We start from the raw sequence: 19,455 nt of genomic DNA on the forward strand, positions 1-19,455 counted from the left end.
GTTTAAGTATTAAACAGTTGAGTAACGGAAAATGTATTTAAATGACATTGCCATACACATATACGTGAATTTACTTTCTGTCGATATACAGAAGAGGTGCGCACTGACATTTCTGAAAAAAAGCAAATGTAGTTTCTAGGTCGCTACGGAGATGCTAACAATGCACTTTCTATTTAAAAAGTAAGATGATGCATTGTATTTATAATCTACATTGTACAACACAGTCGGCCATTGTAGTTATCCGGGGTTACGAAATCTGTAAGCATTGGTGCGGAAATGATGCCGTCGCTATACACTAACACTATACAATAACGATCTATGACAGTGTCAAGAAAGACCTTCACAACAGTAGTTGTCAAGAAAGGGGAAAAAATAAGATGAAAAAAAAAAGAAATATTCGCGCGGCTTAGCAATCATGAAATTGAGACAGCAGATGTAATATTTTGTTATGTTAGCAACAAATAAAATAAAATAAAAGAAAAAAAAAAGAAAAGAAAAAGAAAAAAAAAAAAACAAACAAACAAACATATTACGACAGAGGCAAATAGTCAAACAAACAACATTATAATGACACTATAAAAATTGATGCTAATCTAGGAGGTTGAAAAGCAAATAATTTGACAAATATAGAGAAAGAACGAATATTGAGCAGTGAAAGAAACAGATTCATTAAGGTCATATATACAAATCCCACGCACCAACCATAGTTATTAACACCTATTAAGAAAGCAACGAGAAAATAGACTGGTTGTACCTACCTCCATCCTGAAATTCCCTGACCCTCTTAAAAATCTTGGTGAGACGTCAGTAGAATGAACAAATAATTAATGTCCGACTCAGCCGTTTTAATATTAAGTATGATGTTGGTTACCAGGGTGTCTACAGGTATATGGTATGGATAATGAATTCCTTGCTATATGACCACTTACATAGTTACAAGATACATATATCTTGAGTAATATCTAAGTAGTGTTGTCTACATAGATGTGCTCAGCCGTGAAGAGATTTTAAATAACACGACTTTTGAGGTTTTACCTAATATCAACATTAAATATTGTTCATTGTTCAAAGGACCACGAAATGCATGCGTCGGCAAAAATATGCATTTTTTTTCCAATTTCCCGAAGTACCGGCTTATCACAGTATTGGATGTGTCTACGCTTTAACCAACACAATTATTATGTAAAATAACACCTATTCATCCTGGTTTCTTTTAACGAAACTTAATATTGCAATATTTTATTTGCATTAAAATATATTAGATTTAATCCGCGTTATTGCACAGGAAACACGAATGGATTGGACAACAGTGACTACAGCTTACTGACGTCCTTTCAGTAACAAATTAATACTTGCAAAACTAGTTTATACGCTAAAGCCTAAGAATTTCTTTATATATGAATAGGAAAGCTTTTCGAGTTTAGTTTAAATAGACGTTTTGACAGCAGTTGTTTGATATGCAATGCAAATTGGGAATGGGAAAACAAGCTTACGGCTGTAACTGGTTCCTCTCCCGTATTACAAGCATTATGATGTTGGGCCGAACGATGAGTAAATATAGACACACTGTGAATGGACCATAAAGCATAACGATACGTGATAATTCACATAAATTATTTTAATATATGCATACTTGGATACTTTATAACCGTGGTACATTATGCAACCTTTTATCTTTAATGTTTTGGACACAGTTACACATATTTCTGCATTTTGTTTATCTTTGAGTTGTTCATACCCTCGCTGTAATGATTCAACAATGCGCAAACCATATCTGATAAAACAGCTTCGACGAATTCCTGTAGATTATACACAGATGTTTATTGCTGAAAAAGAATTTTGAATGGAGCTGATGGATTGTTCGTTCGAAGAGTTAGCCGACGAAGCTATGACAATTCGAACCGCCTATCATCTGATGACACCGTTCTAGAAATCGATTCAAGTGTCTTGTTTTGGAAGTATCACCAATTACTGGGATTAGCTTACCAGAAGAAATGAGTGACATATTCATAGCTTTAGCTATTTCAAGTGCTAAACTCCCTATATGGCAATATCATAAATAAAAAAATCTCGCATTATATCTTCCATCAATGTTGTCCACGTGTTTCTCTAGAACAAAACGACAGTGAGACGGCAGATAGTTTCATCACTTCACTGTATGGTCAAGGTGAGCTCTGTAAATATACAAAGTCAGGGACAAAACTTGAACCATATACCTAAAATCAATGTATGGATGTTCCGTCGGTAGAGTTTAAAATATACACTCACTGGTGCGTGTGTCACTGCCAAACTATTAGTGATAAATAACAACTTGAAATTACAGAAATATGACAATAAGGCCAAGGGTAGAAGCATTCTAGGAAAGAGTTATTCAGTGATGAGAAGGGAGTACGAGCTGCGACAGAAGTGTATATCACCAAGGCTTTAAGCAGACCATTGCTAGGTATTCCTGCTCTACAGAAACAACCTGGTTAACATAATTACAGCAGCAGTCAGTCTAGTTAGATAATAAAACAGTTTCCTATTCAAGGAACTAGGGAAGTTCAATGGAGAAAATTGAACGTAAAAGAGTAAACAGCTCTTACTATTACTCGACAAGGCGAAGGATGAACAGCATATGATTTAACTGTGATGTGTTATTTCCCCATTTGTGGAACCAACATATTGACGTTCAGGCATAGCGGTTGTGCCTAAGAAAGATGGGACAGTTCCTATTTGTATTGTCCTGACTCATCTGATAAATCCATGGGGAATAATATCAACATCCCTGTGTGGAACAAAATGTGCATGACTCGACAGATGCTAGGTTGGTTTTCCAAAATCGACTCCAAGGTTTCCCTAGAACGTGCCTCAATAGTGTTATCAATATTTATCACGCCTTTTGGATGGTATTGCTTTCCGAGACTTATATCACAGTTGGAGCTGTGCGCGAAAAGGACGGTGCACTCATATATGGCAAACGGACAAGAGCAACATGACAAACTACTTTATAGTATGATGAATAACCTTCAGAATGCTGCTGTCGTATTGAATGTGAGTTCTCTAAACCAAGTAATATTTGAAAACACGTCATTAACTCTGTTGAGATCATATCAGAATCTTGGAAGGTCCCAGAATATTGTTTTAAAGCCACCAGCTGATGTAAGGCGGGCATGGGTATCGTTATTCGTGTTAGCATTTAACAATATCTACAATTTCCTAGGAAAGCTCTTGTACGTTGCTGATAACCTGTCAGAGCACTATTAAGACGACAGGAACCTCCGCGGAATAAAATGATGGACACTCCAGTATCAGAGGTTGAAGGAAATAAGAATTGAATTCCACAAGGTTTTTGTCCGTGGAATCGTTCTGGAGATACTGTCAGGCTGTCTGGTCAGGATATGAAAGGCTTCGGAGTTCGTTTAATTTGTCATCATCCATGAAATTGACAAAGGCAATATCAAATTCTTAATTGATGCCAGCTATATAGAGCCGTGGTAAGGCCCACAGAAGCCAGCATGTCAAGAATACAAGTTTATTACCAATATCTGCCACTGTGTCTTGGCACAATACACGCTATATACACCATCCCTAGATGGTATTTTAGTAGCCAGTCTGATACTGTTGGATGTTCTCTAAGCAAGGTTTCCGTCAATACTGATTAACTGGACAACATTTGTACCATTCAAATCCAAGGAAACAACGTCAACGACGATCGTTCCAACCAGTAATGATAAACATTGCCTCGTTTTCGTGGACGTAACCGCAAGGGCTGGATGCTCACTTGTCCACATGGGCAGTGTCTGTTTATTTTGGCAAAATTCCATCTACTGATATAGTGGAAGGGGCATAACTTTCATAAAACATGTGCGATCTCTGAAATCATGTAGGAATGCGAGTCGTGATTAATAGTTCTGGTCTGTATATTTCTTGTGATATGAAGACAAGATACCATTAATATATCAAAGAGTGAAATTAACAGACTTTGTAAGGTCTTAATTGATATCAATAGTTGACATGATCCTGGCTTCCGAATTATTTGAAATTTTAACACAAAATGGTCAGTGAATTTAGTTTTAATACATTTCGTAGACCTTTTGATTATAACAAAAAGTTAAAAGTGAAAAAAAAAATATTTCGCTCTTTTGACCCAAAAATTATATCTCCTTTTGGTTGCTTATAAGAAACAAGCGGAAAATGAAGGCATGCGAGATAAATAAATTGCGACTGTTTCTAAATATGAAATATGATGACTTTACTATAGAAAAGAGAAGCTACTTGATGAACTGAGAAAGCATTGTAATTGTTACTTTTTGCTTTGATTCGGTATGAGTTATCTCCCTGTTTCACCCACAAGTCATTAATCAGAACACGTGGTTGATATATAACACCTTTATTATCATTTTATTTAACAAAACTATATCACGTTAAACTGTTATACTTTATATGTATTGTATATATGCTATCTTTACAAATATTTGATTATAACTATGACACACAAACTAATGCACACTAATCTACTGCATAAATCTACTCAATCGTTTTCCAATCGTACGACAGTCCAATATCAGCATCAACACCTTACATTAACCGTAAATTAACGTCTTTTGTGTTTAAAGTTTTCTATAATGCATTTCTGTTTATGAGCGTTAATGTTATATAGCAGTTATCAAAGCAAAACACACCTGTAATTCGGGACAAAAGAATGTTTTTTACATATCGAATGGATGTTTAATTTGAAAAAAAGTATGAAACGCACTGGAATTTAAATGACACTGGTTGAATGTCTGCTAGGTATGTTATGATTTACTCCATTACGCTTATGCTCAAAGAGGTGTGTATCTGAAAAGGTATATTTGTCACTGCAGATTCAATAATCTTGCTATTATCTATTACAACATATATATTCTTCCTACTTATTTTCACAGGTTAAACAGAGATATCCTATACAATTCAAATGTGTGAAACCTATGTGAACTTTTATCTGGACACTTATGTTTAAGATTCCATGTTTCTGCATTTATAACAATTTTTGTGTAATTGCAAACAAAACTTGAAAGATTGAAATTTTGCAAATCCAATCAAATGTGATTAATGATCAGGACACATGGTTGGAAATGTCTTTCAATAAGTACGTTTAATAACCAAAGAAACTTTTCCCTGCCGTATAAAGCATCCTTGTTATCCGGCCTTGACCTCAAAGGTAATCGTGATGTATACCTGCTGCAGGATTTTCGTGCCCACCTCCTTCCCGAAACCTGACGCTTGCACCGACATCCTTCCGTACTTGCTACATCACCATTATCGTGGTCGTTTCCCGTACCCGTTTCCTGATCATTGTTCTGGCATCCTCCTTTGCCAAGCCTTCCCCAACCGTTACTTAACTTTTACTTTGACAGCCCTCCACACCCGATACCTGATCAAAACTCTGGCAGCCGAACACACCCGTTACCTTAGCATAACTCTGGTAGGCCTCCACACCCGATATCTGATCATAACTCTGGCAGTCCTCCACACCTGTTACCTGACCATTTCTCTGCAGCCCTGCGCTAACAGCTACCCGATCACAAGTCTAACAGCCCTCCACACCCGATACCATATCATAACTCTGGCAGTGCTCCACACCGTTACCTGATCATTATTCTTGCAGCCCTCCACACCCGATACCTGATCATAACTCCGGAAGCCCTTCACACCGTTACATGATCATAACTCTGACAGCCCTCCACACCCGATACCTTATCATAACTCTGGCAGCCCTCCACACCCGATACCTTATCATAACTCTGGCAGCCCTCCACACCGTTACCTGATCATAACTCCGGCAGCCCTCCACACCCGATACCTGATTATAACTCTGGCAGCCCTCCGCACCGTTACCTTATCATAACTCTGGAAGCCCTCCACACCCGATACCTTATCATAACTCCGGCAGCCCTCCACACCCGTTACCTGATCATAACTCCGGCAGCCCTCCACACCCGTTACCTGATCATAACTCTGGCAGCCCTCCGCACCGTTACCTTATCATAACTCTGGCAGCCCTCCACACCCGATACTTTATCATAACTCTGGCAGCCCTCCGCACCCGTTATCTTACCATTTCTCTGCAAGCTTCAGCACCCGTTACATGACCATTATTCTGGCAGCACTCCGCATCTACCTAATCATTATTATGACAACCCTCAACATCCCTTACCTGACCATTTCTCTGGCAGCCCTCAACACCGTTACCTGATCACAACTCTGGCAGCCCTCCACACCCGATACCTTATCATAACTCTGGCAGCCCTCCACACCGTTACCTGATCATAACTCTGGCAGCCCTCCACACCCGATACCTTATCATAACTCTGGCAGCCCTCCATACCGTTACCTGATCATAACTCTGGCAGCCCTCCACACTCGATACCTTATCATAACTCTGGCAGTAATCCACTACTGTTACCTGACCATTTCTCTGCAGCCCTTCGCACCAGTTACCTGACCATTACTCTGGAAGCTGTCCGCGCCCTTTACCTAATCATTACACTGTCAGCCTTCTGCGCCCTTTACCTAATCATTACACTGTCAGCCTACCGCGCCCTTTACCTAATCGTTACACTTTCAGCCTTCTGCGCCCTTTACCTAATCATTACACTGTCAGCCTTCCGCGCCCTTTACCTAATCGTTACACTGTCAGCCTTCCGCGCCCTTTACCTAATCGTTACACTTTCAGCCTTCTGCGCCCTTTTCCTAATCGTTACACTGTCAGCCTTCCGCGCCCTTTACCTAATCGTTACACTGTCAGCCTTCTGCGCCCTTTACCTAATCATTACTCTGTCAGCCTTCTGCACCCTTTACCTAATCGTTACACTGTCAGCCTTCCGCGCCCTTTACCTAATCGTTACACTGTCAGCCTTCCGCGCCCTTTACCTAATCATTACTCTGTTAGCCTTCCGCGCCCTTTACCTAATCGTTACTCTGTCAGCCTTCCGCGCCCTTTACCTAATCGTTACTCTGTCAGCCTTCCGCGCCCTTTACCTAATCGTTACTCTGTCAGCCTTCCGCGCCCTTTACCTAATCATTACTCTGTTAGCCTTCTGCGCCCTTTACCTAATCGTTACACTGTCAGCCTTCTGCGCCCTTTACCTAATCATTACACTGTCAGCCTACCGCGCCCTTTACCTAATCGTTACTCTGTCAGCCTTCCGCGCCCTTTACCTAATCGTTACACTGTCAGCCTTCTGCGCCCTTTACCTAATCATTACTCTGTTAGCCTTCTGCGCCCTTTACCTAATCGTTACTCTGTCAGCCTTCCGCGCCCTTTACCTAATCGTTACTCTGTCAGCCTTCCGCGCCCTTTACCTAATCATTACTCTGTCAGCCTTCCGCGCCCTTTACCTAATCGTTACTCTGTCAGCCTTCCGCGCCCTTTACCTAATCGTTACACTGTCAGCCTTCCGCGCCCTTTACCTAATCGTTACACTGTCAGCCTTCTGCGCCCTTTACCTAATCGTTACTCTGTCAGCCTTCCGCGCCCTTTACCTAATCGTTACTCTGTCAGCCTTCCGCGCCCTTTACTTGGCCTTAGCTTTGGTCGCATTGCCATGTGTTTGTACGGAGCAATGATCATAAATCGAGTAAATGTAGCTATCGGAGCCGAAATAAAGGTACCAATCGCAAAAGGAGGGTAAGATAGACAATCAGGAGAATTAGGAGTAGGCCAGACCAGTGATCAGGTATCAGGTACGGGGGTTTCAATGTTAATGGCCAATTAACGGCCATAGAGGACAGACAGTGCAATGGTCAGGTAACGGATATGGAAGACAGGTCATAACAATGGTAAGGTAATGAGCACGGGAGACTGACCATGACAAAGGTGTGGTAGCGGATACTAAGGAAAGTCAGAACAATGATGAGGGTATGGAGCAGTGCAGCAATGGTCAGGAAACGGGTACGGAATGCTACCACAGTAAAGATCTGGCTATTGTTTAAAACCTAAAAACTGTTTCTCGAAGCTCGTGGTAACATGAGGCTTAATATTTTTTTCTTCGGTAAGTTCCTCTTCTGGAAAAAATGCCGGGACTTCATTTTTCCAGTCAATGATATGAAAATACTTTACAACTGCGACTAATGGGATCCAAAGAACAGAGGACATGACCAACAAAAATGCAACTACCAGACACCACCATGGCAACGGGACGGTCACCGGGAAACCCTGCAAACATACGAAAGACCAATGTAAAGATATATCAATAGATGAATGTCGTTTGATTAATTTTGTTGTGTCTTTAGACTCGTGTCAACATACATCATTGTATTGTAATTGTCATGTTGATATGTATAGAAACATTTACATAAACCATTCAGAGATAACTGTGTAACAAAAGCTATTTAAAACCAGAATTTTGTTTCGTTATCATTTTTCTTCCACAAAAAAGGTATTACTATTAATAAAAATTTACTGAAGATCTGCCCATTAATTTGGTTTAAATAATGTATCTTCTTAGAAATGGACATATTGATGCGGCTAATATTAGAAATATCTCATCGCAAAATTATATCAAACTGATTTATTCTGATCACGACACACACACACACACACACACATACATACATAGCACACATACAAACCTTACATTACATACATACAATCATAGATTTAGTGTTGATTTGATGCGGTCTTCACAAATAGTGCGAAATCAAATATTCATCACACAGTAAATAGTTTACCTTTGTCGCATCCCATATATCGTATGATAATCCATCAGAAAACATTTCTATGATGCTGGCGAGGAATATGATCACCATAGCGACTGGACCTACATACTTCCAGCATATCAAGAAGAAGTAACTGGGCCGTTTGCCAATCATCATCTCAATATCATAGGACAATCTGAAATCCAGAACATGTTATTAAAACATGGGTATTGTTTTCATTCACGGGTTCAAATGAATCGTGCTTTAGAAATAAGGACCGCACTGGAGGAAAATGGTTTCCTAATCAAATAGCGGGCAACTAAACAGAAATACACATTTCATTTACTTAACTTCAGGTTCAGTATCGGTTTGGGTGTATGGTTTAACATACACACATGATCAAATGTAAATATTTTTTGAGTAAGATCAACTGAAATCATATTTACATCAATTTACTGGCAATATTTGTTGAAAGATTTATTGAGATCGCCTCTCATTAAAGTGTGATTTGGCCCAGGAATTGAAAATACAGAGCTATAACTAAATGCAGATTTACTTTAGTGTATTAGATACAAAATAAGCCAAATAGTGATGATATAAATGTAGCCATTTCAAAAGGTTTTGGAAAATTATTCCTCCATTAATTTCCCCATACTGAATTTTTCTTTTGTCTAATTTCAAACCGACAGATGCTTTTCACTTTGCCTCAATTATTCTAGTTAACGCTATAAGAAGTTATATTAGCAAATTAACCAACAGAAAAGAAAACAAAATGCTGAAAATAACTAACGCTGAATACAAACGACCTGAATATGACCACTGCAGGATGCATACGTATTACCCATCCAAAAAGTCGTACTTGTATGTAATTTATTACATATACAATGTACAGATCATTATGTCCTGCATTGTCATATGCTTTGCGAATATCACAAAACTGCATTATATCTGACTGCTTAACGCTTTCACCATAAATCGATAGCATTAATCAAAATGTGGATAGAGAAACAGATACTGTATAAAAATCATTTGAATTTTTAAAAATATTTATTTATATATTTATACTGTTTTATAAGAACATGAGTCATAGTTACGAATGTTTACGTTAAACATTACCTGTTATAGTCGTTTATGTTTGACATACTTACTGGTCCAGGCCATATATATGGGAGACAGCTATACACTCTATAAAGGCGATGATAAGTAGAGGAATGTTTGCAGAGAAGGCGTCGAAGAGGAAAAACACGTATGAGCCAGTGGATGTTGTGAAACACAGCGCAATGATGAATGAGAGCAGACAAACCACACCTGAAATAAATGATGGTTAAGATACCATTAATTATACATAAAATACAGAACGAGGTACTATCAGACAGTTATACAAGCATTACATGTGAACTGGAGTCAAATAAGTTGTTGACACGTCACCATTACTTCTAAGGATTTCAATGTAATTTCATACTTTATTTGTTCTTAATGTATATTTCATGCAGTCAGCATGGCCTCAAAGTTATATTGTTGCTATTTCCACTTTCACATTATGTTACCGTTTGTAATCCCTTGATGCATTTTGTGACGTATCATTAGAATAAATGATGTTGCTTGTTCTCCAAGGAAATCGGTTTATGAGAATGATTTCCGCCTTATGAAGGCGTGGCCGTTTGTCAGTAAAACTGAAGACGATGTAATGGCAACCCATTTAGAAGGATTTACACACTGAGGTTGGAGTTTCATTATGATTTGTGTTGATCTTATTGATGCATGTAACTAGAAAAGGAGTCTTTTGCCAAAGAGACGCTTCATACCCTTGGCGTGCACCTCAGGGTAAGCAATCGGTTTCATTTTACAAAAGATAGATACTAAAATGTATACAACCATACCACACATGATTTCCCTGCGAACCCCTGGAAAGAGCATCATGTCGTTGATGGAGGTGAGAGCGCCTTCTAACGTGCCGAACATGCTGTCCAGACCGAGAGTGAAAAGCATAAGGAAAAATAGGATAGACCAGAGCTGTGCCACCGGAAATTGGTTGATCGCCTCTGTAAACGCTATAAATGCCAGACCTGTCCCAGAGCCAGACTACAGCAAAATAAAAATTTTAAATTACTTAACTTGTTGTGATTTTTGGGTGGCTGCAATTTTTGCGACTATACCAGACGTTTAAAGCGAAAAAGGATGTCATTTCATGGATCTCATTTATGTACTTATTTTCCTCAATTAACAATTGTGAAAGAAAAACTTGAAAATAACAACTTTTACAGTCTTACACTTTGTAACAAACACAAAATTATATTATTGCATTACGATATGGTATCTGCTGTTGTGGATACTTACAGCAATAAGTAGGTCATACGAATTAAATTAATGAATTGACCATGCAAGAGTGATTTTGATATAATTTTTATTAACATTAATAAAGAAGCATTTTTCTTATATGGAGAATTTAGAAATTGCATTCCTACCTGTGATATCATAACGGGAACAGAATTAATTTCATGGCTTTTTACCATTTAGTGTCACACGCCACATAACTAGTAGCTTCTTCCCGTGAATGAAGAAGGTCATGCGTTAATTTGTTCAATCTAGATAATTGGATTATCTCAAAGAGTGTGTTCAGCAAATAATAACCATGCAAATAATTGATGATTTCATTTTGCGAGAGTTTGCTCCCCTTCTTGTTGTTTTACTCTAGGTCAATAAAACCAGAACCTTTGCCTACTTGTGGTTTTTAACAAAAGGGGGATCACTGCTTGTTGACTAGCATTTAGTTTAGATATGAAGGTTGTATGGTATCGTCAACCAATTACAAGCGTAGTCTGATGCAAGTCATGTATGTGATGTTTCCTTTTTCTTATCTTAAATGATCTTTGATTATTCAGCAGCACTAAGAATGACTTAAGCCCGTGTTATACATTGTATATGGTGATATCAATAATAAGAATGACACCATTAATGTTGCCTGAAGTGCTAACCTCCACCAGGATTGTTTTGAAGTCACAGGTATGGTTGACATGGGAGTGTCCGTTAGTGATCACATCGCTACCATTACCATACTTTTCAAGACACTCCTCGTAAGCTATTGTAGCTTTGAAACCTGGGAAAAAAAATATCGAGAAGGATAAGAAAACCAAGCGAAAAACAGTCTATGTCATTTTGTAAATCTTGAGACTAAATGAAAATGCGCTTTACAATAAGTGAGTAAAACCAAATATGTTATTAATTTGATCATGATTTGACATCTGGTGTAAATCAAATTTGATCATCTACGTTGTAAATCTTTAATTAACACTTTTCTAAAGTTTTATAACCAACAAATGGTGATATTAGTTAGTACACATACCTAGTAGAAAGAACAATTGCCGACATGTTGATACATATCAATATATTTAGCTTAACCAGTTTGGTGCTCGTGTAAAAGGATCATAAATCTACTATAGATTGAAACCAATTACCCTGAACTCTGTTTACTGACCGTTACTGTGATGAAGGTGACACAAATGTCAGCGTTATATTATATATCAACTTTTGGCGGAAATTTCCTAACGTGAAGGTTATTTACAAAGAATAAAGGTCAACTTACCGAGTATGGAGAAAACGACTGTAGCAGTGAATATGGAAGTGAAAAAGTCACAGATGGTTACAAAATAAGCCTGTTTTGCGAAGTTGTTTCTGACGGGGTTGTAGGAGGAGAGGGCAATCAGACAGCCAAACGCCAAACCGAAGGAGTAAAAAATCTGAGTGGCAGCGTCCAGCCATACCTTAGGGTCGAGCAGGGACTTCCACTGGACAAAGCACGTTAATGAGCTGAGTAGTTTATATATAGTTAAAAAAACGGAGACCGATCGTAATTTCAATTTGCTTTCTGTAGTTAGATTTGTTTACCAGTTCAATCATTTGTCAAAAATAAATACATTACGATGGGAATTTAGTTAAAGCATTAAATTAGTGAGAAGAGATAAAAATGACATTTATAATACTGCATACCTCTGGTACAAACAAGTGCCATAACCCTTTCTCAAATCCACGCAAAGTGATACCTCTGAAGAAGAATATAACGAGCACCAAGTATGGAAACGTTGCTGTGATATACACCACCTGTTAAGAAAGAATAACAAACATTTGGGTTTAAAATTACTACAAGATAGCCATGTGAATACCTCTATGAAGACTTTGACTAATGCTTTTTCAAATAGTTTTTTTTTTCAAAAATGCTATGGCATATTTTATTTGAAAGCTATTTACTATAATGAACAGTTAAGGTCATAACATACTATGAATCTTTAAATTCTGCATTGTTGCATTTTTGTGGGTTTCTCGATATTTCCATCATTTCGAGGGAAAAAAGAAAATTCCATGAAATGTCATGGCACACTGTTACAACTGTGTTGAAAAATATCACTCCCTTGACCATTTTTAAACGTATTTTTGATTGAAATTTTTCAATAAATTGCAACAATAAATTTTGAAGAGCGGCGTGTATGTTAAGAGAAACATGTATAAGTTATTACCAGGTATTCTGATGAACAGATTATGATGTCACACGTGTTCCATTTACGAATATTTCTTATTGTTTTGGTACCTTCCAAACCTTTTAAAAATATTCTGTCAACACTTAAAGTCAAAGACAAACTGAATGTATCCGTGGTTCTAAATAATTCAAATTCTGCTGGTTTAACACTACTAGTGGGACTCAACATTTGTTTGTTTGTTGTTGGCATTACGTGCTTGCAGCAGTTATAGTTATATGGAAACTTTGCAAATGATACACACAGGGGTATGTTCAAAGTGTCATTACACTGAAATAATATATAGCTGACAACTTTTTCAATGCTTAATCATTATTGTTGACGACTTGAAGCGGACGTCAATAGCAAAAAAGAAGAATACAGATGTATTGGATTTCGACTCGTTGAATTTAGATGTAAAGCCTTTTTAAAAAATCTTTATTGATCAATGTCGTAATAATATGGCATTTGGGAGGACGCAAAAAACGGTCATTCGGTATACAGAGTGAGCGTAAATGGAAGTATTCGACCTGGGTAAGACGGAGGATATAGTACTCTCAACTCTCATACTTAGTATAGTACAGTTAAGTAGCATTAGAATGTATGCTTCACCAAGAGGCAGATACCAAAATACCGTAGTCTCCCACATACACACGCATTCAACACCTATACACTTCTCGTATATATAGAGAGGAAAAATACTATAGTTGTTGACTGGACGTTAACAATGTGAATCCAGGTCTCACTCTTACCAACACAGGGTAACCGTGATATGGACATTTTCGTATTTACTTAGATAAACCTTTCCAAATAAAGTACTGTTGATAGAATATTTACCTGTCTCAAGTCACAATCTTATTTTCAACATTTTCACATTGTATGCACAATCACAAATAACGAATATGAAAAGAGGATTTTAAAACAACACTGAGGCTTTTATAATTTTCTCTTCTGGAAATCAGCTTTGATTACTTCGCAAGTTGCATATACCTTTCCTGAAGATTTAATTCCTCTGATGAGACACAGGTACACAATGGTCCAACACACCAACAGTGACACGGCCAACTTCCAGTTGATGACACTCGGCGATTCAATTGAGGGTGCTATGTCTAAGGTTTGTCTGTACCAAAAATAGGAGGTGGAGCCACTTTTCTTTGGAGAGAAAGAAATGATACAAACTGATACAGAAGGATTCCGGTATAAATGTGCTTGGGATGCATGCTATCTTAAGAAATTAAAACTACACAATACTTACTATAATACTAGGCAGTCATACTTGTATCATTTATAATTAGTGACATGTCTGTATGATTTATTGACTATGTGTCTATGTATGGTATTATATTTGTCGTTGAATGTACCTATATATTCATATATTGCTAGAGACAACAACTATCATTTTACTAAGGCATGTGTTGAATAAATGCACGTGTTCTGTTAATTTTCAAAATTACAACTCTATTGTGTTTGACCGGGCTTGAAATATCGCTCTCAGCACTGGTACATTTGAAAATTATGGGATGTTTCATATCCCATTACTACTGAATAAATCATGTTTAATCATGCCGCCATTATATATCTTCCAAATTTATTTGTTATACATGAAGCTATCTACTGTATATATGAATGTTACTAAACAATAGCAGAGACTATTAATCCATGATATTCAGCATAATTCCAGCCTTCACCATCACATTCATTTCCCTTCCTTCATTCTCTGTACATGCTGTGCAGCTACATAAAATAGACTCAGTGATGTTATATGCTGTCCTATAAATACACAATGTACTTGTTTCTGAAGCACATGCACTTCTGCAATATGCTTATCCAGACACTCTGCGTAGTTTAGATGTTGCACAAACCTGAAAAGTTTACACACTGAATCATGTGAATTTTATGTGTAACAGAAATTAATCTTTCGACTTATATGTCGAGTTATGAAAATGTTTATAGACGTGATAATAGAACTGGTGTTGAGAAAGATGTGATACTTCTAGTAAAAAAAGAGAGACGTTTTGATCTAGTGTCAGATGATATTGCAAGGATTTAAATTGAAGTTGATTGTCATGTATTCAAATGAAGTTGTTTATACAGGACCGAATCGATTGCTGTGTACTAGAATAACAAGCTAATATGCTTGACACAGTAATTGATACCAATACTGATTTAATTACTACAGGGGACATAATTGACAATATGTTAAATAAGATTCATTTTCGTTAACTTAATTAGTGAAACTTCAAGAGCAACCCAGACCACTTCACTTTCGTTTGACATTGTCCTCACTAATAAAAAGTCCAAAAATATTCTGTACGTCCATCAGTTAATAAAAGCATCTGATGCCAAGTTTCCAATATTTGAACGTTACACTTATATGATATGGAAATGTAATGTGTTTTTCATTAGACTAATATTGTTAGTAAGAACTGTTTGTACTGATATTTCAGAATAAAACGTCGAGAACAGCGACTGCTGTTTAACTTCATTAATGGTTTCATCCAGCCCCATATTTCAACTTAAAATATCAGCATTCGTCCAAATGATAGCACCAGATGAATAACAAAAAAATGTCAAATGTATTCATAAAAGTTCATCTCAACTTTTAGGTCACAAATTAAAGACAGAAAAATCCAAGTTATTGATTTTTTCATGAAAGCATCTTGTTCGACTAGGAAATGTTGTCAATTCAGAGTTTAAATCTAATGATGAATCAATTGTTCTACGTCATTGCATGATAATTTAAACCACCTAGCCATCCTTAGATAAAAACTAAATGTTTTATAACTATTATTTACATTTTTACTTCCCCTCCAGATCTTGAGTCTCCGGTTCTTGGAGTAACTAATACTCCTTGTATTTTTGAAACCATATTGATGTCTATCTATCTCTCATTATAGTATTTAATAAAACATTAAAAAAAGTGATGTATCAAAATAAAAACTAATTTCAGTGACGTTAATTTTTCATGAAATCAAAGAAAAATGTAATATCTAAGTATCATTTAAACCATCTGAACGAAGACGAAAATCAAAAGTAAAACAAGCTTTATATCCAAAGCCTTAACCTTTAACTGTTTTTTATAAATCATACAACGAGTAAGTATAACCATTAGTACTGATCAACAAAATAAGAAGAATTTGGTATACATTTTCACACATTAAGAAAAAGATAAAAAAAAAACTTCAGTTGTCTTTTCAAAAAATGAAAACCGAACAGTCCAGATTACTTCCAAAATTAGTTTGAATGTTGCCTCACAAGTATCTCTATTTCTCAGTTGTACTATGTGTATATGATAGCAAAGAAAAGGAGTGAAAAAAGAGACAAAACTTAGCCTTTTTAATACACTGAATTCCACTTTCATGCAATGGGGATTGGATGCTGGATTCTGACAGAGAGAGAGCGAGAGACAGAGAGAGAGACACACACACACAGAGGAGAGAGACAAAGACAGACAGACAGACAGAGAGAGAGAGAGAGAGAGAGAGAGAGAGAGAGAGAGAGAGAGAGAGAGAGAGAGAGAGAGAGAGAGAGAGAGAGAGAGAGAGAGAGAGAGAGAGAGAGAGAGACACACACACACACACACACACCCACACACACACACACACACACACATACATACAGACAGACAGACAGACAGACAGAGGGAGAGAGAGAGAGAGGGGGGGAGCTAACATTATAAATATGTTTATTCATATGCAAATGTGCATTCAAATCCTTGAAATATTAAAAAATAATTTGGATAAATTAACATGAATCTAAAAATATACACGAGTATTACACTAAAACTAACATTAAAATGGAGTTATTTCCCCTTTATCAAATATCTTAGTGAATATGTTCTAAACGTTGTCTTCTTGTCCTAGGAGAAAAATAATAAAGTCTGCTCTCTAAACCTTTTGAAATAAAATAAAACCTTTATGAAGAGACTGCTCAAAGAGATGACTGAAAAATTGCAAAGAGGGTTTTAGTGCCGATTTAGTGTTAGCTTTCCCCGCTTTGCCTTGGATTTCTTAATCTAAGAGGACGTAGCATTACTATGGAGAATATTCATAGCATGCTATAAGATGAGTCCCAGAAAATATCATAAGATGACGTAATTGCTAAAAAGCATGCTTCACCAGAATTGAAGGAGCATATAAAAATATAAAAAGGGTCATAACTCCAATAAAAATAAGCGCTATTGCAAGGGTACAGCAGCATATTATGTCAATAATGTCAACAAGGATACGATGCACTTAAAACAATTTTTGAAATTGTCCTTTAAGCAATATAGTCCTGACCTCATCTTTCTCAAAGTTTATAATTAAATAACTAAATGCGCGATATTATAATTAACTTGAAACCATTGGGTTATGTGTCTTCTGCTTCAGTTGTACCATCACGATTATACAATAAATCTGAGACACCTGCAAGCCTTACATGTGTAAGTCTCTACAATAGAATCTGGCGTTGAGTGGTACGTACCTGACATTCCGGATTTACGACAGTGACGTTGCCTACGGTTGTTGAGGGACAGACTGACCAAGGAAGAGGACTTTGAAAGCTCTGTACAAGGTAGATGCAGCACCATGCCATGATGGTGTTGTAATACAAGGCAAGGTTAATGGACACTCCCGCGGAAGCCAATCCTAAACCCTGTAGAAATGGCGAGACTTGATTCCAGGCCCCGACTGCCCCCTTCCGGAGGCGCTGACCAACGGCTAGCTCGAGGTAGAATAGAGGAATTCCCTCAATAACCAACATCACGGCGTACGGAATGAGGAATGCTCCTGGAAAGAAATGAACAGGTGCATTTACTAAGCTGTACATTCACAGTTATACATTCTAAATTTTGCAAATCATCGCTAAATTATATTGAATCTTTTGCTTCTGTAATGCAAGCTTAGTAATGGACACATACCAACACAATCAAGGCTTCAAATGTCATGAAAGTTTGAAGTATTTAACTAATTTCTACATCAAATCATGGTCGAAGTTATGACGTTCTATTCAGTTGTCTTGATTCATTATAACACATGTTTATATTTGATGCATTACTGTCTGTATTTTGTGAATTAGAGTTTACTGCAAGGTCGGTACCGTTGATGTGACCAAACATGACAGACCACATCTTCAACGGAAATCGTAAAATTATAATTCACTCACTCTTCAAATATTACATGTCGCTTTAAGTTTATACAAGGTAAAGCTCATGTTGTTAAACTTTATCTTTTCGTCAGTACGCTCTAATTTGTAATAACTCTGTCAAATATATTTGAGTACCACCATTTTCTATTGGCAGACCTTTCAAAACTCGACCAGTGGATGTATTTCATCAAATATTTTTAGTTCTTAATGTAAATCGTCCAACACCAATCTATTTTAAAACGTCACTCGAAAATGCAAATATGTGAATGTAGCTAAATGTTCAAATATCACAGATAAGTAAGCTAAAATGGTATATTAATGAAATACACATCAATAAAAAATTGCAATAAGTTAGTATAAGGCGCGCAAAGATTAGAGACAACTTGATTTTTCTATACCGGGAGACAGATTTCTACAAAATATACATTTAAACCATAACCAGATGGGGTAGAACAGATAGCAGTGCATAACCTGATATACCATCTGGTTTACATAGGGCTAAACGGGAAGCTGGTGGCAGAATGGAATTATATATCTATATTTACCTTCTGGTGGCACAAGCTGGGCTACGTCTCGGTCATAAATTTATGCTCATATGACACGCAACGAAAAGATGTCTACAATGTCTGTATCGCTAAAACTAACATAATTTGGTCAGACTATACACAGCTATTTTCCATTTCTCAAACATGGATATTTTTAGTATATTGTAATAAGATTATAGAGTCCTAATTGAAACAAACATGAAGTTTTATGTAATTACTCCATAACATAAAACTGTCGTCTTTGGTATTATCTGAGAGATATGAGATTACTTCAAAAATACATTTTTTTAGTTGCTTTGAGTTCAAATAAAATTAAATTGTATTTACTAACTTTAATGACTAATTGATTTGACGTAATGAAGCACGACAAATTGGAATTGGAATTGATGCTTAAGGTTTGTTATTGCTTCATTGTATAAAATATATTTGAAGTCCATTTTAAATACAATTTATTTAGTTTAATGCATGCTCTGGGGCCCCTTTATGGTCATCTATGATCATTAATTAACACCAATGTATATGGCCTACCTGATGCTAGAAAGTAGCATGTTATGGTATATCAAAAGACACGCGTTCAAACACTCAACACGTTTGGTAGGTTTGGCCTTGACCTT

General features: G+C 36.8%; 1 protein-coding gene across 1 annotated transcript in view; it reads right to left on the reverse strand.

Annotated features, from left to right (window-relative positions):
- Nucleotides 1-7,945: 7,945 nt before the first annotated feature.
- LOC132543662 (sodium-dependent neutral amino acid transporter B(0)AT3-like) overlaps nt 7,946-19,455 on the reverse strand; it is a 49,109-nt gene continuing 37,599 nt past the window's right edge. The window contains exons 2-10 of the mRNA XM_060207176.1: nt 17,634-17,938; nt 14,160-14,321; nt 12,649-12,759; nt 12,245-12,446; nt 11,637-11,758; nt 10,542-10,743; nt 9,810-9,969; nt 8,695-8,857; nt 7,946-8,179 (exon numbers count right to left, since the gene is read on the reverse strand). Of these exons, the coding sequence (XP_060063159.1) occupies nt 7,946-8,179; nt 8,695-8,857; nt 9,810-9,969; nt 10,542-10,743; nt 11,637-11,758; nt 12,245-12,446; nt 12,649-12,759; nt 14,160-14,321; nt 17,634-17,938 (1,661 nt within the window). The remainder of the gene's footprint in view (nt 8,180-8,694; nt 8,858-9,809; nt 9,970-10,541; nt 10,744-11,636; nt 11,759-12,244; nt 12,447-12,648; nt 12,760-14,159; nt 14,322-17,633; nt 17,939-19,455) is intronic.

This window comes from Ylistrum balloti, unplaced genomic scaffold (assembly GCF_031769215.1).
Source record: "Ylistrum balloti isolate Yb309-2 unplaced genomic scaffold, AGI_CSIRO_Ybal_v1 Utg369760, whole genome shotgun sequence".
NCBI classification, from domain to species: domain Eukaryota; kingdom Metazoa; phylum Mollusca; class Bivalvia; order Pectinida; family Pectinidae; genus Ylistrum; species Ylistrum balloti.